The sequence below is a fragment of the Tiliqua scincoides genome, chromosome 1 (assembly GCF_035046505.1).
Source record: "Tiliqua scincoides isolate rTilSci1 chromosome 1, rTilSci1.hap2, whole genome shotgun sequence".
Taxonomy (NCBI): Eukaryota; Metazoa; Chordata; class Lepidosauria; order Squamata; family Scincidae; genus Tiliqua; species Tiliqua scincoides.
In genome coordinates, this window is record NC_089821.1 from 170,570,154 (window position 1) to 170,591,236 (window position 21,083).

General features: G+C 40.9%; 1 protein-coding gene across 2 annotated transcripts in view; it reads left to right on the plus strand.

The window, feature by feature from the left end:
* LRRC1 (leucine rich repeat containing 1) overlaps positions 1–21,083 on the plus strand; it is an 87,057-nt gene that overhangs the window by 40,773 nt on the left and 25,201 nt on the right. For both annotated transcript variants that reach the window (XM_066612410.1, XM_066612411.1), the window contains exons 5-10: positions 2,839–2,895; positions 3,135–3,198; positions 7,270–7,344; positions 9,579–9,723; positions 13,277–13,395; positions 14,877–14,960. In XM_066612410.1, the coding sequence (XP_066468507.1) occupies positions 2,839–2,895; positions 3,135–3,198; positions 7,270–7,344; positions 9,579–9,723; positions 13,277–13,395; positions 14,877–14,960 (544 nt within the window). The remainder of the gene's footprint in view (positions 1–2,838; positions 2,896–3,134; positions 3,199–7,269; positions 7,345–9,578; positions 9,724–13,276; positions 13,396–14,876; positions 14,961–21,083) is intronic.

Here is a 21,083-nt window from a genome sequence, read left to right on the forward strand (position 1 = left end):
CACAGAATCTTAGAGATGGAAGGGACCCAAAAAGTCCTCACCCCTGCCTGTAGCAGGAAATCCTCTTAGGCAGGGGTCTCCAAACTCTGGCCTGGGAGCCAGATGCGGCCCACAGAGAGCCTCTATCCGGCCCATGGTCAGCCTCTGATCCCTTGAGAGCCTCTGGCCCAGTTGACCAAACACAACCAGAGTTGTGCTTGTGGGGTGAGGGAATGGGAGTCCATTTAAGTGTGTGTGCTTTATTTCTTGGGCTGTGTTGCTTGGAGAAATTCTGGACATTTGAGCCCACTCATTTTAGTCATTCATTTAAGTTCCATCACTAATGTATTTAAATTTTATATATTTTTTTTTCTGGCCCTCGACACTGTACCCGGTATTTGACGGCCCTTCAGCCGAAAAGTTTAGAGACCTTTGTCTTAGAGCATCTCCAGCATATACCTGTTGAGCCTCAACTTTAATGTACTGAAGCCATTTCTATCCAGAGATCCTCTATCTTTTACAATGTTATCTTAATTAGGGTAGTTACAATACTCTACTTTCCAGTTTGTCTGTTTAGAACTAATGTCAACAGAACATGGTTGTGGTGCTGAAAAGTTAAAACAAAATTATGAAAAAATACTAAGCCTTTTATTGGAGTTGGATAGGAAAGCTGAAGGGGCTGTGCACCTGACTGCATACATACTGTAGATGCAGTTTGGGTTGTGTAATTACTGTGCTTAGCTGCATCAGTGTTTGCATCAATTGTTACTTTCAAAATATCCATGCTTGAATGGGAAACCACCCTATTTTAATATAGCTCTGATCTGAAATTGAGTCAACAGCTTAATTCTTTTGAAAAGGCCATGTTTTGGAATGTAATCTCCTTGGACTTCTAATTGGTCCCATGCTTCAAGCAGAAAAGACATCTGGAATGTTGAGAGAAAACAATTGTAATTACTTCAGAAATTACATCCTCCCTTGCATTAGCTTGACTACGTTCTTGCATGAGATCTTAAACACTGCTAAAATTGAAGTTTGACGGGAAAATTTTCACCTTTTGCATTGCAGATCATTTATAGTATTCACAGTGTGTACCTACATTTAACACTATTTTGCAAAAACATTGCCTTTTTAAAAAAGGGTCATCACAAGCTGTCAACTTGGAACATTCAGCGTTCCCCTGCCTCTGTATTGTAAATTGTAGGAGGGCATAGTCTCTTGCTCTTAAGGTTCCCTCAAGAGCAACCTTCCTCTCATCAGCCATTTCCTCCATGGCATTACTCACTGCTATTGTGAATGAGTTGCTCTGTTCTAATTGTGTAAACAGACTTTGTATGAAAATGTGACAGCTGTACTGCTGTGCCTTGCATTGCATGGTCTTTTGATCATACTGTTAACTTTTTTCTCCATACCTGTATGCCTGCCTGTCGGCCAACAGAGGCAGTACCATCTGACAGACTTGGCTCTTGTCCTGGAAAGCTTATACCATAACAAAATTGTTACTCTCTAAGATGCTGTGGGGCTATTTCATTATACAAATGGACTAACATGGCTATGCCCTTGGAATTCATAATTATACAGTGCAAAAGCATCTACAATGGAAAAAAATACGGACATATTTCTGAGAGGTTGGAGGATTAAAGCAGATTACTGCATTGGGATAATGTCCAATTCCTTGTGTTCCATTTAGTCCTAAATAAAACCCTGAAAAAAGATTGTATGTTACTATGGTAATGTTGGTAAAAGCCTGTGATGGGCAGTAAGTGAAGAGCTTAGTTGTGACATGTCATTTATGATGATGAGCAATCTAAAAATTCAACATTTTAACTAGCTAGGGGCATACTTTACTTTCTGTGACTCTTCTAATCTCTTGCAGCACAATTTTTAAAAAGTCAGTTAGTAAAATTGTTACAGAAGCCTATAATTTAAAAATACAGTTTAAGAAAAAAATTACTATAGAATTCAATTACAAAATAAAACGGCTTTCTCCACTCTATTGTAAAATCTTACTGGAATTTTCAGTTATTCAATTAGTGGCCACCAGTTCTGATGGAAGGAATTTGTGGTTTGCTTCTGAACTTAACGTCACATTTATTGTTGCAAGGGTTTGTCCATCAACCTGTTCCACTGTTTGGTGGGGTTCGGTGTCACATGGAAAGATTTATGCTAGTTATAGTTAAGAACTCACACTGTGGTGTTAACTTCTAGACTTTCAACAGGCAAACCAAGGCTTAGAGTTGCATGGCTGTGTTTATTTCTCATTTGCTAAGGACTTTCTTCATAAGTTCATTCCTTCATGATGTAGCAACCTTTTGATGCAGACCAAAGGTCTGTGAATTTGTGCGTGATAGAAAATCAAATTTGGTTTGCAAACCAGCTTCAAACTGTGTTCTTAGATTATGATTTGGTCCCAACCAAACTATGGTTGGTGGGCAGGTTTAAGTTCAGACATAATGCAAAACTATTGTGTACCAAGTCAAATTCATTATTAGGGCTGGTGTCCTTCTGCTGTGTGTTACTTGATCATTAATAACTAAGCTGGATCAGTGCATGCAATGTCCTCTTCACAATGTATTCTAGTAAGGGGGTTGAAAGTCCAACAGATTTCTGGTATGTCATTAGTTTTTTAATGCTGTGGTTTCAAAAATCTTGAATAGGCATTAGAAAGTATGCTTTTGGTGGTAAATTTGGTGATTTAATGTATAGTGTTTCTATTTTCCATTTTTTTGGGTAGTGGTTGAGATTAGATTCTGTACTTGTAGAAATGTACTGTTCATTACTGTCATGGTACTTAATTTTTGAATTAGTATTGTTTTTTTGGGGAAAGGATTGTTAATTGTATTTATTTTATCTTTTTAGTCTCTATAACCTGGCATCACTGGAATTAAGAGAGAATTTGTTGACTTATTTACCTGAGTAAGTTATATTAGATTAAAACTGATTTTTGCAATCCTTGTCTCCCTCTCCTCAGCCTTGTAACACTAAATTAGTGGCTTAGTAAAAGATTTTACGTCATTGGAATGTAATGTTTTCATTTAAAAACTTATGAAGATTATGTTGCTTGATGTTAAGGTTAGATAATTAAGACAAAGGGTATTCTAATAGTCTGCTGAGTTGTGCCAAGACAAAACATTGGTCTTTTTTTTTTTTTCCAGGTCAGTTGCCCAGCTACAGAGACTAGAAGAGCTGGACCTAGGCAACAATGAACTTTATATCTTGGTAAGATTTTTCCTCTTCTCGCTGGTTTCTAATCTCAAGACATGACACCTCAATGTGCAAGTCCACAAACTGGCAGTAATGATGTTTCAAAGAGCAGGCTTTGCACCAAGTGGTGTTTCTGTCAGTCAGTCTCAGTAGTTTTTCAGGACTGTAGTAGCTTTTGTCCCACTTCTAGTTTGATAACTTGTTTCATCCCAAGGTCTACTTTAAACTAGCTACCAATCTTGTGTTGGTGTTTTTTTTTTTTTTTTTGGAAGTGTCCTTGGTGATAATGGAACTGCAGTCATGGAAAATCCCTTTCTGACTGTTTGCAGGAGTTCTTTTAATTTCTTATTTGGAGCACATGAAGGAAACGGCAGAGCAATTAACAGTGTTCACCTCAGAGTTGACAGGATTTCCTCAGCTACAATTCCAGTGTCCAGTTGCACAATTCTGTAAAATCCTATAATTTGGATTTCTGGCTTTTAATGATGATAGCTCAGTACAGGATAGGACTTATTTTAAACAATTTATGAAATATATAGTTTTAGCAGTCTTGGTGCTTTAAAATTATATAAAGCACCAAGATTTCTGAAATCATCCCGTTTTGTTCCTCAAGCTTGTCCTTCAGAGGTAACTTACAATTCTTAACAAAATAAAAGCGTCCGTTGAAATCCAGTTTAAAACAATACAACCCAAGATACAAAGTATACAGAACAGATGTACATCTAAAAATATAAATCAAGATAAAATGCCAAGAAGAACATAGGGAAGCAATTGGAATTTTAAATCTTTCTCGCCTGATCCCCCACTACTATGACACTATGACTCTGGAAGTTAGCATATGAAAAATAGCTAAGGCTTTTATTAAATAGCCACAAGATGTGCATAAGAAGTTATGGCAACTAAAAATATACTAAGGTAAAATTCCTAATAACAGTAGTTCATGTTATACTGTGGTTTTGAAAGCTCACTATAAAAACAAAAAAGGAGTGGAGTGACTTAACTTTTTTTTACATAAAAATATGGAACTGCCCTGCATGTATTGTCAGTTCACTCTTTAAGTGGTTCAGTAGCTTTCTTGAGTATGACTTATTACTCCTTCCAGTCAGGTATCCACAAAATGTTTTAGCTGGCCTTGGTAACAAAGTCAAAACTTGCAGATGATAAAAAGCAGACCGTCCTTTTGACCCTGATTTCATGCTAGACAAGCTCAGGAACATCCATCCCTGGTTGCTGCAGAGGAAGTGATTGTTTTGTTTGAGCAGCCTGACACTCAAAGAACAACCTTAATCTTAACCTTAATCTTGGGTCTGGAGGGAGGGTGGGCATCTTCCCAGTAGCTCAACTGTGTTTCCAGGCACAGCACAGTTATGGGAACAATCTCTGCCCCCCTCTCCATTCACCAGTTTCAAGATGGGGAAGAAAGTTAGGAAACTGCCACCATCATCACTTTCTTCAGCTGTAACAGTGAAGATAGCTTCAGGGACTGCGATGCACACACCAGCCCCTGCAGCAGCCATCCTGGGGTGCAGGGAGCCCTGCACAAGCATCTGCAGGGCTCCCCAACGTTCTAAAAGTGAAAGTGGCGCGATCGCGCTCCACTTCCAGTTTTGCGGAAGGCTGCTGCAGGGACTGGTGAGTGCATCCCAGTCCCTGCAACCCCCTGAGCGAAGTGATCCTGGGGATTGTGTCGCTGTCTCCTCGCTACCTCCACCCCTGAAGGGGCAGAGGCCAGGGCCTTCAGGCTGGGGTGTCACGACGCCCCAGTTGGAATATCACTGAATTGAGCTGTCACTTGAAGTCTGGAAGGAAAGGTGGGGCTTGCTCATCACACTCAGAGCCATGATGACTAAAATTGTGCAACTTTCAGCATAGTTTATGGCCCAATCATATCATAGACCAGCGTATAGGGTGCGTGACTGCTGGTGCAGTGCCTGCTGTATCCTGCATCAGGGGCTAGGCCTCTCTGGCTGTTGCATGTGACTGACAGGATGACTCAGATCCACACCAGCTCTTTTGCTGGCATAGCTCTGAGGAGCCTGTTGGGAACATGTCAGGTGTAGGACAGGGATTTGGTTACAGCAGATGTTGGTGCCACTGCAATCTGCCCCCCCCCCCATTCCACCCTGATCCCTGTCCCTTTCTGGCCTATCTGTCGACAGAACCCTGCCAGTGGCCATTTGCAGCAGCAACCACTGGTGGAGAAGCTGCTGCAGTGGTGGTACTTGAGCACAGCCAGGGGATAGGATTGGGCCATTGGTTCCAAATTATATATTAATGCATAGATTTGAATCTCATGTTGCATGAGTGGAAAGCATTTCCACTGGTTCGGAGGAAGATTCCTTGTTTTTCCCCAAGTTCAGTCTGGAAGGCCCCAAGGATCTGAAATGGGTTGCTAATGTGGAGAAGAGAATCTGATGTCACCCGCTACAAGCAGAAGTACCTACTCATCAAATGGGATCTCTGGATTCAAACTGTTGTTGTCAGCCCATTTATTGTAGTTACTGCCTGTCTTCCATTGTGGAACTCAAGGAGATAGAGAGAGCGTTCGTAGGCAATTCACCTTCCAGGTATTGAGCAGACCCGAACCTGGTTAGCATGACCGTGTTTGCTATTACATGTGCTTTCACACCATGCCCACATCCCAGAAAAAGAACCAAAAGTTCCAGTGGTAAATCATAATCTGTTCCACTTATTGTTCTGGTTATTTATACCCATAGCTCTTATATTTTAGGACATGACCACCCACAAAGTGTATAATTGGCTTAGAATTGACTTAAAGCTAAGAAAAACACAGAAAGCCCTAAATACACTTCCTTAAATGCATATGTTATATACATATATACACACACTCCCTTAATCCTTGTACTGGAGGCGTTAATAAACAGTGAACTGGAGTACAAAGAACAATGCATGGTGAGGAAAAGAATGAGTTACAGTTGCCATTAAATCTGTGACTGCTTTCTTAAGGCAAAGAAACAAGAGGCCCAGTGTGAGGGCTCAAACCTGTAATTTGTATGATCATTTAACACTGAATGTACCATTCAGTTGAGATTTGAAGCTATCAGCATGGGTGACCTAGGTGCATTTTTTTCTCAAAAACTGCTAGAGTCATGCTTTTATTTTCAGAAGATGGGAAAATATGTTTTGGGGGGGGGGAGGGGAACCCATATTTGTCCATAAAATTTGGGATCAGTAATCAGACTTTAAAGTAGTGTTTCTAATTGTTTGACTCTGGAACTTGGCTGTACAAAAGAAACAGATAATTTTACAAACTGGTGAAGAAGAAGTCTTGTCTGTCTTAAAAGTATATCACACTTTGCATACTCAATTCTAATTGCTTTGATCAATTGCTTTTGCAGACTAAGGAAGACAAATGTTTTAGAAAGTCAAAGTCAGAGAGCACAGGAATTGCACTCTTATGTAATAATATCTCTTCCCTTATGGCAGGTGTAATCCAGACATAACACGCACCAGTCCAAAGCTGCTTCTTCACTCCCTTTCCCTCCTGAAGGGCCTTCTCAGGGAAGTTCAGTAAAGAATTAGGAAAGATGCTTTAAAGTAGCACACATTGTGCCAGTGGTCCTTGGGATGCTACTCACTATCATTGTATAAAGAGGCTTTATAACTGTGGATATTGTCTGGACAAGATTTCTCTTGCTTGGATTGAAGAAAGTGTCTTGGCATTTCTGTCAGATCATGTGTGAATGTGTCAGGAGTTCACCCTGGAACTGAAGAAGTTATAACACGCTGAGCTACACTGTTTCCCCCCTTCTCAAAGTTCTGAATGGTCAGCAGGTTGAATAGTTTAAGATGACCTGAGTAATGGCTTGCTAAACTGTCAAGAATTAGGATATACAGATTTTTCTACTTAAGTTCACTTATTTGATGTGATATCTCTTTGCTGTAGTATAGAACTTTGATATAACAAATGCAGACCTAATTTAATACTCATAGCAGTGCTGCATTCTTGAATTTGCTTTTTTTATGGTTTGGATGAAGTACACTGTTGAATTTTTATTCATGTGTGTGCAACTGGTTTATAGTTTATAATTCTAATAGTGATGCATTTTCTTTCCTGTGTTATAGCCAGAAACTATAGGTGCACTTTATAATCTTAAAGACCTCTGGCTGGATGGAAACCAGTTGGCTGAATTACCTCAGGTAAGAGACTTTTTTCATTGATTTGTAATTAAATTAATTTACAATGGACACCACTTGTTTTGGATGGCAGAAGTGAAATACAGTACTAGGATACAAGTGAATATCTGTATCCTCTTATCTAGAAGGCAACGTCTTTTTAGGGTTATGCAAATATATTTGATTTCCTTTTGTCAGTATCTGTGTCTCTTTATAGGATTGTATGTTTTGAAGCCAAAGACGCGGTGGGGATGGAATGTAATGCCAGCTTTGCCTCTGAAAACATTTCTTAGATCTGTTTTCTTCCATATATTCCAGTAAAGAGGTCATTAACATGGCAAGAGGTGCAGTGACAGCTGAGAAGTGCAACAAAGCCAAAGCCAATATGAAAACAACCCAAGTTGTTGTTTTTCTGATTGAAGCTTTGTTTTTGCAAGGGTGGAAATTGCAACTTTCTCAGCTACAGTGCACATGTGGCTACAGATTTCTGAAACTTGTAGGAATGAGTATCTAAGTTTATTAACCAAAGATGATAAATTTTTTAACCATTTTTTTTTTTTATGATTAGCAGAGAATGTACAATTAGGTTCTAAGGGATTGGAGAGAAAGGATGAAGAAGATTTTCATATTCACATAATTTTATAGGCAGGGTCTGATTTGGCATAAAGGAATCTTGGTAGCATGCTCAGTTTGGAAGGCAGATCTGGACAATTTGTACAAACTCCCAATAGCAAAAACTTCTAGAGATGCTCCTGACTGGTAAAAGTCAAGATATTGCACTGACAGTCTACATGTGGAAATTGAAGCTGGTGCTTCTTCATCATACAGTGTTGGCTTGGTCTGTGATGTGTCAAGTTGGCTGTTGGCTTTTGCAGAGACTAGAATGAAATAGAAAGCTTGTTAGTCGTGGTGGAGTATTTACTCCCTTCCCAGGCATTAGGGTTTGGCAGATACTGTGTGGCGTTGGAGAAACCTGTTTTGCCCCAACCCTTCCTAGCATTTACCGTGGTACTCTGTGAAGGAGTGGCTCATAGTTTTTGTGAAACATGGCGCTTGTCCTTACTTGAAAGCTGAGGAATTGAGGAAGTCATTCTAAATAGCAGGAATGAACTGCAGTTTTGGAATGTCTATTTTCCACCATCTTTTCAGCTTGTATTGATTCAGCAATGTTAAGTATTTTGATAATTGAAGTTTCATCTATGTCAGAACAGTTTAGGCATGACTTTATATTGAAGTCTATGCATCTGTGCGAACAGTATTTTTAAAGAAACAGTGTTTGTTATACAACCAGACTAAAGGCATCAATTTTTTTTCCTAACAGTAATTCACTGTTAGTATTCAGTTGTAGAATTCCAACAACATGAAATATTGCTCCATTAGAAACTTTTTGTCAATGCGTATATGGGCAACCCAATCCTGAGCTGCCTGGCACCCAGAGGAGCCATGGCACTAAAATGGCTGCCGCTGCATCCTATGCTCTCCAGACAGCCACTGGCATCTTCTTGGGGGAGGGGACATTTGTCTCCTTGCCCTGGGTAAGGGCGCAAGCCCCACAATAGGGCTACTCAAGTCTGTGCCAGCTATTTTGCTGGCACAGAATTGAGAGTCCCTATATTGGGACAGAAGGCCCAACACAGGGTTTAGGATACAGCAAAGCAGAACTCTGCTGGTCCCGCCCCCTCCCCACCCTGGTACTACTCTCTCCTCCCCCCACTCCTACAAACCTGTCTGGCACATGGTGCTCTTTCCTTGCTCCAGGCGATGTGTGCTGGACTTCCATTGTGCCTTACGGCACATTTGTGACACTCAACGCTGGCATAGGGCTGGCACTAGGAGCTCAGGATTGCACTCTCAATTTCCAGTAGCCAGTAGCTAAAATGCATTGAAGCATTGGTCAACAGAGACTCATTTGCTAAGGCCACTTGGAAGTTCCATTCATGCACCAAAGTTTTTTTTTTCATATTTTGCCATTTAACCTTGAATTAGTACTCACAGTCGGGTGTTGCTTCACACTATATGACTTGGTTGCACTGTTGCATCGGTAACTTCTGAGAGCAAACTAATTTGGACTGTTTGCACATGCTAGATATTGCTCATAAAGGCTTTACTGGTGAGTCACTAATGATATCAGAAACAGGTTGTTGTCATCTGGAAGAGAAAACTTGTAGGCCTTTCTTCTAAAGAATTTTGTAATGGGACACTTGTCAGGTCTCTGGGTGTTGCTTGTTGAGACACGACTTAAATTTTTTGGCTTTCAGGAAATAGGAAGCCTGAAAAACCTGCTATGTCTGGATATTTCTGAAAACAAACTGGAAAAACTACCTGATGAGATAAGCGGTCTGACATCTTTAACTGACCTACTCATCTCTCAGAATCTTCTTGAGGTGCTACCAGATGGTGTAGGTAAGTGGAAATATAAAAATTAAATACTTTAGTATGATCCAGGTAAAAAACAGATGTACACTGAACACATTTGTGCTTTCTCATGTACATTAAATTTCTTCGTAAATTTTGTTTCAGGGACTTCCAGGGGTAGTATAGAATGGAACTGCATATGCAACAAGGGCTAAAAAAAATGGCAGCTCCCTGCCAAGTTCTCTTCCCTTTGCCTCTGTAATTTTGTGTCACATTTTGCTTCTATAATAGTGGCACTAAAGCAAGCATTTTCCTGCCCTTGTTTTGTAACATTAGCTACTTTAGGGCTTCCAAGTATAATTCTATCAGGGGATTCAAAGTTTCTTTTGGGCTCCTTCCCAAAGGAGGAGTAATAAAATAACAATAACAACAATAACAATAACAACAATAATAACAATAACAACAACAACTAGGTATTTATATACTGCCTTTCTGGTCATCGGATTACTCCTCTGACGTTATTAAAGGCAGTTTACGTAGGCAGGCGTTCCTAAATCCCTCAAGGGGATTTTTACAATCATAAAGGTTCTCTCTTTCAAGAACCAACAACATTTCAGATAGATCTTCCTGGTTTGGTCTCACTTCTGGCCTCCGGTTCTCCCATGGAGGGCAGCCAAGACACTTCTTGCTCACACCAAGAGCAGGTGGACTCACTCAGCTCGGCTTGTCAGCTGCTTCAAGGTCTCGCCATTCTCAGCCGTTCAGGGAGCTGCCGGTGTCCTCGAACTGAGGACCTTCTGATGTTATCTTCGGGCTAACGGAGGCTCTACCCTCTAGACAAGACCTCCTGCCCTGAAAGAGTTGAAAGAGTTGCGGGAGGGCGGTGATGGGATGGGCAGAATGGGGATGGTGAAGGAATGAAACAGGTTGGGGGAGGGTGCCGACAGCTGGAAAAATTTTTGGAGCCCAAGTCTACCAGGCTTCCTGATGTGGAACCCTGGCCTGCCTGCCTGTGTGGCATAGGCAGCTAGGTACAGTAATACAGAAAACCAAACACACTCGTAAGTCTCTCTAAAATCTTTTAAATATAGAAAACCATTGCAGAAAATTAGCATAATAATATTTAGGCTCACACTAAAATTGAAAACTGACTTCTGCAGCAGCTGTAGATCCACAGCTGAGTCCCTGAGCTCCTATACACTCCTTTATAATAAGCAGATCCACCCGCCAAAGAACTACCATAGCAGGCTAGTTTCTTCCCAGATTTGACACTGTGCCAAGGAGTATCTTGTATACAATCCTTGGCCCAGTGTATATGGCTTATGTTAGCAGCAGCAGCCATGCACCCAGCATCACATGCAGACACTGAGTCCAGGTGAGATGGATATCAGGAAATTTCTGGGCCCCTCATTTGACTTGTGGCCATGCACCCCCGGCAGCATTCCGTGCAGGCAGTGGGGCTGGGTGAGATTGTAAAATGTAAGATCCCAAGAAATTTCCCAACAAATGCTTGCATGCTTGGTACCACCCCTTTCTCTTTACCTTCAACATCTGCTTCAAATCTCATATTTTCAGTTCCCACCCACAACTGAAATGCAGCCTTAGTAACTTGACATATCCATCTTGATGCTTTTCCTCTGTCAGTCCTGTCCCCCACCCAGTATTGAAATTCTAAACACTGTGAGGCTGGGCATTTGTCTCTTTCTGTTTGTTGTACTCTGAGGGCACCCCATATGTCAGTGGTACAACATAAATAATAACAGTGTAAATTACAATGATTTTCAGGTAGGAAAATATTTTTGAGAAAATACCTTTGATGTGATAATTCTTCTCACTGAAATGTCTTTATTCACATTTAATAAAGCATTATTTTTATTATGTTTGATACTATCCAAACGTCTCCTTTGTCCTTGTCTTCCTCCCACTTGCTAAATCTGCTTGCTCTCACTCTTGAGATGATGTAGCTTACAGTGTCCACTCAGCAGTTTTAGTTTAATTCACTGGATGTTGCAATAGCTGAATCTCTTCATCAGCACATAACTGTTATCAATTACTAAGAGGGTAAGTGCTGATTTATGAGCAAGGCCAATACATCTGTTTCTAAGAGTGGCCACAGCATTTTAAAACAAAGAACAACAAAACTAACCCTTGCTTCTGCTGCATGTATGACTAACTTTGCTTACCAATAAGCAGCCTTGAGAAAGCAACTTCTCTTAGCCTAATGCACCTCAGAGTTTTGATGATAAGGAACTCTGTGTATGTTACCTGAGCTCCTTGGAGAAATGGTGGGGTACAAATGTGATAAATAGCGCTTCATTGTAAAGAAAATAACAGCATGTGCCCTATGCCACACTCGTATGGGATGCAGCCTAGACATGTTGATTCATGAATACAGATAGGCAGAAGTTCCAGTTGGCAGCAGATTCCCAGGATGTATGGACATGTTATCAGAGTACACTCAGTTTGCTATATGGACATAATCAAGTTGGAATATCTTGTGTTATTCAGAGCTTCATCACCGAGAAATTATTTTAATGTATTCCTTGTAAACTATGTGTACTAGTGAGTTTGACTCCTACTATTGGATTAGAACTGGATGTGTGTTTTCTCTGCCTGATTTCTGTTGGCTTCTTCCCTGACCTAGTTTAGGTGGTGACCTGTTAAATTTCTGTTTGACCTTTTTATAGTCCAGTTTAATTGGGTGTATGCGAAGACTGATGGAATAGCATTCAAATGTAATACAGAAGGATTTTATTTAAATTTCCCTGCTCCTACAAGATTACATTTGTAACTTAGGCACATTCTTTTAACTTTCTCCAAATATTGTATCTCTGCTGTCTTGCTAACCCTTTCCCAGTGTTTCATTCATCGTTTAGTTTTCCCTGAAGATGCAAGCTACATGTGTGAATCTGTGGTTTTATTTGTAGAAGATCACATATTCTTAAACTAGGTTTAGCTGTTACAAGTTAAATTGTACTGCTGATTCATTAAAATCATGCCTGTACCTGTTTTAGCTGCATGGTTATTTGGGGGGGAGGGGGAAGGTTGATGAAAAATGGTTTTGATTCTGCCTAAGTTAGGCAACTTTCTTATTAAAACAGTTCTGTTTTGTATTTTGTACCATCCCAAACTGATACTGATGGGTTATTTCCAGTATACTGTAATGCCATCTGATTATCTTCCCCATCACACAATCAGAAGCAAGCACACATGTGCCCCTATGCAGTGTGATAGTCACATGCAAGTGGGATGTCTGAACCACCCCAGTACCATGCATTTTATGCTATAATGCAATAGCATTTTAAATACTACTTTAAAGTACTACCAGGGATGTGCAGTCATTGGAGACAGGTAAAGCAGAGCCTCACCTGAGCTCCCGAAGCACCTGGACCTGAGTTCCCAGATGCTCCAAAAGATGTTCTCAGGTTGTATTCAGGAGCTTTTCTGAGGTCTGCAGTGGCTGTATAGTCATCTCTTGAAAGGTATTTACACTTTATTAGAAAGTGATATGCATAAGTGTATACTCGTAAAAATGTATTCCTGTATTTGATACTGGTGCATTTTAAGACCACTAGTTTAAACACTTCTCTTCTCTCAATAGGAAAATTAAAAAGACTATCCATATTGAAAGTTGACCAGAATCGGCTTGTTCAATTATCAGAAGCTATAGGTGACTGTGAAAGCCTTACTGAATTAGTTCTTACAGAAAACCAGCTGCTGGTAAGTATGGCTTTAAATTAGCCCTTCAAATGGATGGCAGTAATTAAGCCTCTTGCCACGTACTGACTCATTTTGATTTCAGCATCTTTATTTTACTGCCTTATGACTAGTACAATGAAATGCAAGACAGCTGAATTGGTACTCTTCAGTGTGCATTATTAGAGGGAAAAATGCGTAAGATGGAGTCTGTATCCCATGAAAAACATTGGTTTAACAATGCATTAGAACTTAAGCTGAAATCTGAGCAATTTTAAGTTGATGCAGATTGTTTTCAGCTTGTAGCAAATCCTTCAACAAAGGTCTATGGCAGAAGCTCCCAAACTCCTTACCTTCACGACCTACCTCAGGGTTCATGTTGGGTCCTGGGCCCACTGCAGCCAGGAAGTTGCAAGGCAATATGAAGCTGCAACTGCACGTTGCTTCTAGGTTGCACTGGCGCATCACCTGTGACATTGGCTGCATCATGCCAGTTTCTCAAACCGTGTCGCGACATACCCATGGGTCACAGCCTAATTTTTGGACCAGAAAGCTGCAAGGTGGTCTGGTGTGTGACGTGGTATGACAAGGTCAATGGTGTGGGTCACATGCCATGTTGCCCTGCAGCTTCCTGGTCGTGGCAGGCCTAGGACCCACAGAAATTGTGTCGCAACCCACTAGTGGGTCTCAACCCACAGTTTGGGAAATGCTGGTCTATGGCATAAATGAGCCAGTATAGTGATAAAATCTACTTGCCACTGTCTTGGACAAAGGTTCTCATGGTGGGGAGAAACAGGTACAAGATGACAGTACCACATGGTGAGGCAGTGTTACTTGGCAACGCTTCGCTATTTCCATCTATCTTCTACACAGCTTGCGTAATTCATAATAGTTCCAAACAAGTGTAAAAAAAAAATTTCAAACAAATGTAAAAACTTGCTAGTGGCTTAAGGCCACTGTTTGACAAATGAATGCTGCATAGCTGAGCCGTGGCTGGGTGGGTGATCTTTGCAGCTAAAAGTACTGTCTTGTTTCAGAGGGGGAGGTTTAATTTAAAAACCTTCCAGATTTAGTTGTTGGATAATGAGCACATAGCTGATAATACCAATCAAGTTATTTAGATACCTATCTAAATAGACAGACACATGCTAATATGAGCGCTTCTGGGACGGGGAAGCATGGCCAGGGAGTGTGTCTGTGTGAGGTGTGCAGGTATCTGGTATACTCTGCTTTGTCTCTTCCATGAGGTCTAATGCCATTACTGGAACTTTAATATAGAACTTTGGGCCTACCTGTTAACTACGAGAATATTCGAGAATATACGAATAGAATAACTACTCGTATATTCTAAGCTATTTACAACACTGCCTATATCTTGGGATAATCGCCTAACAAAAGTGCAGCAGGCAGGAGGTCTGATCTGTAACTTGCTTGATTCACAATAGTAAACTTATTTTTGATAACCTGCTATTAATACCTGCTGACATAGCTTGAAACTGTTTCAGACTTTGCCGAAAACCATTGGACGGCTAAAGAAGTTGAACATATTGAATGTTGACAGAAACAAGCTACTGTCTTTACCCAAAGAGGTAAGTGATATCCCTCTCTGTCAGGGAATCTAAATATATCTAAGGTATCTAGTTTATGTTCAGCTAGAATAAAATAGTATGATAGTCGAGATTTACTGGCTGTAAATTCAGAAATAACTAAATGTGGATGGAAGAAAATGCACACAAGAAGATCAGCATGATGAATTTGACAGCATGAGTCTGAAACTAAAGAGCTTTTGCTAAACTATCAAACATGCTTGGCTGGTGTTTTGAGACTTACAGCACAATCTTGTGCATGCCTGTTCCTATCAATGACGTACTCTCAGATAAGTACGTATAAGATTGCAGCCCTTCTTTGTTTCCTAGAATGCTAGCCATCCAATCTATGAAAGGAAGATGGAATTAAGTGCTATCAATGCCTTTTTCTACCTTGAAATATCTAGGTGAAATGCCAAGTATTTTCTAACCCACAAAGAAAGTTGAAGGTCAGCTGCTTTACCAGGGCAGTGTTCTGGAACATGAACTTCTGATAAATGTGTAGTGTTCTATCATAATATGCCTGAAACTTTCAGACCATTATGAGTATTGCTGAGTAGATTCTTAACTTTTTTAATGGATTAAATTGTCGTGAAAAAGTTCACCTCAAGGTCAAAACATGTGAAACTGCATTGGGTAGGGATAACAAATGAATTGAAGACTGCTACCTTTTTAGGGTTCATTAACATGCTACAATTGTGTTACACCAGTGAGAGTGCACTGCTGACAGTGTGTAACATCAGGTATGTTAATTTAGAACTTTGAGCAATGGAGGCAGGTCCTTCACTGCAGAGTGCTTGTTGCTCCAATAGATGACAAGGAATTCAGAATTCTTAGAAACTAGTTCTGTTTTCAGAAGGAATCCTTTGTTGCCCTGGAAATTGGATTGTCTTATTCTACAATATTGCTGGTTTTCAAGGTGTGCCATAACTTCCCATTCTCTCTGTATCTTGCTTCTAGTAGTATGGGAGTTGTAGTCCTAAGATACAGCTTTGAATTCAGTCAGTGGTTTATGTATATCTAAAGCATAAAGGTACTGCAGTACCTTTTCAAAAACTAAACAAATGTTTTTGTGGCATAACTTTCATAAGGCCAAAATTCCAAACAGGTAGTCATGTTGGTAAGTTACAGCAAAAACAGGACACAAAGTTGGTAGACTTAGTTGCTACCAGACCTTTTTTTGTTACCTCAGGCTAACAGTTTTCTGAATGTCTCTCTCCTCAGTCTGTGGAGAAGCTCCACAGGGCATTTCCAAACTGTTTGGTCTTCCTTAACTCTGCTTTGTTGCTGAGTGAAGCAGTTGGAAAAAAATGTCAGCAGTGAGGCTTCTGGTGGTGGAGTGCTTTTTGTTGCCAATGTAGCTGTTTGATTGCTAACATTTGCTTTAAGCAAAATATGAACATGTGCTATAAATAAGAAAAACCACACATGGTGTGAAAGTCAAAATGACAAGAAAAACATAATTTGCTACATTCAGAGACTGAAAGTGTTGCACGGATGAGAGTAGGATGGTGGGAGGGCTCATGTCATATATCTCACAGTGCAGAGTATTTGGTGGCAGAAGCTTTGGCCCTGACAGTCAGTTTGATTTCTTATCACACAGCATTTTCACCTCTTGTCTGTACTCAGTGGGTGAATACCATTTTGCTGCAAATGTTTTTTTTCATGGTCCTAGATTTGGATCCAAAGGACTGTTTGGCTGCACTCTGTAGAATCTTTTAATATTTTCCTTTTGTGACACATCCTCTTGCCGTATCACCAGTTGCTTTTCAAATTTCAGAGAGAGTTTTTGGAAAGCCCTTTATGACATGGCAGGCAGGTTTGTCGCTCCAAAAGATTCTGCTGGATGTGCTCAAGTAGCTCTTTGGATCCAAGCCCTAATGGTTTGTCCTTTCCTCTTAAGGTGTGAAAATTTGGCTTCCAAATGGATGAGCAGAAGGGTCCTGCAAAAGCCAACATTTAGGAACAGAGAATGCCTTGAGTAGTGGTGACTGGGAAAATATTGGAGAACCGGGTGTCAAAGGCAGGGCAAAATTGTGAACACTTGAAAGCTTCTGTTTAGCTGCTGCAATTTACCCGCCAGCTGAGCCTTTAATTGTGTAGTTGTATAAAATACCAGTTTCACTGGTAGCACATATAGCAGGGGTGGCCAAGCCATGGCTTGTGAGCCACTTACTGCTCTTTGACGTATAATGTGCGGCTTTTGGAAACACATTGACTGAGCTCCTTTTTGGATCACAGTTCATATAAAAGGTAAATAAAAAGCTTTCAAACTTTATTTCCTGGGTATAAACAGAGTCCAGTGGATTAAAATGTAGGTTTAATGTTCATGGTGAGTAAATATAACTAAGAATTTAAATGTTTCTTAAATATTGTGGCTTTCAGATATTGTGGCCTGAAGTTTATTGTATGTGGCTGTAATGTTAAACAAGTTTGGCCACCCTTGCAGTATAGGTTCAAAAACATTATTTTGGTGTGCTTTGTTTTTCTGAGATGAGTGATATCCAAATTAGATAAAATAGAATTATACTGGCTATTAAGAGAATTTTGTCTTTGGCTTAATATTCAGTGTATGTCTAGGGTCTGAAAGTGTCACCCCATCATGAGGATAGTCTCTTTCTTGGCCTTCTTCTTCATGTTGTATGAGGGACTTTGCCTCCAGTTCAGAGAGCCTAAACTGTAGCCAGCCACATTCACAACTCACTGTCCTATGAATGTTGAAGTTCAGGTGTTCATTCTAGCCCAAGACTAGCCAGTATCACGTGAACAATGGCATTGCCTGCCCACCCACTCCCCACCAGACTCTTTCCAATCTGCTGCCAACATGCTTTCTTCATGTTGGCTCTTTAAGCAGGGAATATAGAACTCCTGGGAGCACTCAGTATGTGTTTGGTGTGTGGGCTGGGTGGAATGGCGGCAGCAGGAAGGGCAGCACTATTCAGCTGCTTCACAATAGCTTCAACCAGCCCTGTGCTAGACTGCACAGACTGACAGTTGTGTCCGTATGAAGATGTAAATGTCTGCAGAATCAAGTAATTGCTGCTTTGAGATAAGACAGGGAAGATAGTGGGGTTTGGCAGCAAATGAACCAGTGTAACTGGTATCCTGTGTACAAAACCTAGGATGGCATAGCAAAAACCTTGGGCTAGCTACTTTCCTTCCTTTTTCCCTCACTTCTCAGTATATGTTGCAGTTGGGTACTTTAGCTGCAGACTAAATTAATTATGGGCAATCTCTTCAGCAAGTGTGCTACAATTCAATGAGCACTACAGTACATGTTTCTCTCCTCTCCCTACCTGTCCACCCCATCTTTTGAGATGGTCTTGCTTCTAGCCCAGTGTTTCTCAAACTGTGGGTCAGGACCCACTAGGTGCGTCACAAGCCAATTTCAGGTGGGTCCCCATTCATTTCAATATTTTATTTTTAATATATTAGACGATGCTACCATAGTATGCAAGTGCATTTGGGGAAATGTTACAGATCTGTGCTTTTAACAGACTACTATGTATATGCTTTTAACAATGGAAGTCTGTGGGACTTAATCCTGGGTAAGTGTAGGTAAGATTGCAGCCTAGGATTGTGAAAAATTTTCCTGCCTGATGATGTCACTTCCGGTCATGACATCACTCCCGGTGGGTCCTGACAGATTTTCATTCTAAAAAGTGGGTCCCAGTGCTAAATGTGTGAGAACCACTGTCAGTTAGACTTTATGCTACCATAGTATGCAAGTGCATTTGGGGAAACGTTACAGATCTGTGCTTTTAACAGACTACTATGTATATGCTTTTAACAATGGTAGTCAGCGGGACTTACTACTGGGTAAGTGTGGGTAGGATTACAGCCTAGGATTGTTAAAATCTTTCCTGCTTGATAATGTCACAACTGGTCATGACATCGCTTCCGGAGGGTCCTGACAGATTCTTATTCTAAAAAGTCGGTTCCAATGCTAAAAGTGTGAGAACCACTGTTCTAGCCTATCTGGCTGCAGAATGAACAGCAGTGCTATGCCGGGAAGGCCTGATTCTACACTACTGCATTCACCTGCATTTGTTAAGGAATGCTTCTGACCCTTGCTTTCTGTGTCGCAAGTTATTCATTCATGGTCTAACTGTGAGCCTGCTTTAATTATTCAAAAGTCAGCCAATTTTGTTGACTACCTAGTTCTTAAAGATTCACAAAACAATGATTTCCCTGTGCCCTTCCTAGCGTTAAGTTTTTCATTATTTTATAACTGGCTGTTTCAGAGCTTGAAATCCCATCTGGCAGTGGTGAACTGTGTCTGGTGTTACATAAACCAGCTATTCAGGCTGTTTGGTAGCTAATCATAGTCATCAGTGCCACCTACAGAAGTATGACAAAATGAACTGCCAAGTGCAATAATGAGAACCTCCACTGTAGAGTGTTAGGATGGAACCTTGACAAAACTCTGACAGGTGAGATCAAAGGAAGTGGGTTTGCATTGCTATAATCGCAAATGATTTGACATAGGGGAATTAGTGGGTGGATTTCAACTGGCAACCTCATGCAGGTAGTCAGGCTGGATAAATGATGGTCAGGGAAGGTTCTTTTGTATCAAACTTATTTTATGAAACTCTGCAGGGGATAAAAACCAATTCACACATGAACATACTGTTCTTTTTCTCAACGTGCTGTTATTCAGCACATTGGGGCTGCGCGTTGGTATGGGGGCAGCCTATTTTGTTAAGAGTATTGTCTGAGATTATGGTCACCAATATCAAAGCTCTGGTGCTCCTTAAACACCAGTGGCTAGTTTTTGCACATTGCAGCTACTGAGTAGCAAACAGATGTGTATGCAAATCCTAACCTCACCCTTTTTCTTGATCCCTTTCACAGACGAATATTTTTACCCACAGCCAAAAAGTTCCAGCATGTCATCTTTTATTTTTCCCCCCGTGTTGCTGAAGGTCAGGCTCTGGAAGTAAACCCATGTTGTTCTTCTACAGCAGGGGTCTCCAAAGCCCGGTTCAGGGGCCAGATGTGGCCCACGGCAGGCTTCTGTCCAGCTCACAGCCAGCCTCTGAGAGCCTGTGGCCTACTCAACTGAACAGAATGGGAGCGGAGTTCTGGTAGTGTCCAGAGAGTGTTCTGAGGACCAGGGAGGTGGGGGAATGAGGGTCTATTTGAGTGTGTGCTTTATTTCTGTGGTGTGTGTTGGTGCATGGAGAAATCCTGATGTATTTATTTAAATTTTATATTGAAATTTTTTTTCTCAGTCCTTGAGACTGTGTCAGATATTTGATGCGGCCCTCTGGCCATAAAGCTTGGAGACCCCTGTTCTACAGTATTTAAAGAGTGTATTGGCTTCCTTGTTTTGACTGATTTTGGAGTGGGGGTAGGAGAGGAAGCATTTGAAATTAGGAGGTTGGGGGAAGTGGTGGCAGGAGCAAGTTGCACTTTAAAACTGTTGAATCCAAAAACAAAGTAAATGTTTGTCTCCCACCAGAATTGAGAACAATGGAAAATGCTTCGAGGGAATATCACAGCTTCCTCATTCAAAGGCTCTGGGCATCCAGTGGAGTGTATAAGCCTAACACAGTCAACCCACATCTTGCACACAGTTTAGTTGCATGAATTCAAGTATATGTGCTTGGCCAAAAAAAGGTAGTGTTACGTGAGGGGGCGGCACAGAACTAGGTTTTGCAGAGCATCTCAGTGTGCCATGTAAGCTGCCCTTCCCCCTCGCCTTCAGAGCCATACCCGGAGAGCAAAGTGGAGGAGATGCCTCTGCTTTGCTCTTGCTGCCTGGAATGGCTCTTCAGGAGCAGGTTACACAGCATGTTGAGGCACCCTGCAAAACTTAGTACTGTGCCCCCTGTAACTGTGCTACTGGATAGATAAGAGCAAAAATCAACAGTTCAAATAGTGCAGGTGATTCCACCGTGCCATTCAATTTGCTGTTTTATGCCACAGAGTGAGCCTGAATGAGAGAATGAATCTGCTGACTTCCGTTCCCATGTCTCTCTCATGCTGTGATCTTAGTTCTTGGAGACAGTACTATATGTATTTTTTTGGATTTACAGCTGTTTCGACAGTACATGATTTTGGCTTTATGTATTGGCCTTGAAACACAGTCTTTGCTTGAGTCCAGAGCCGATTGTATATTTC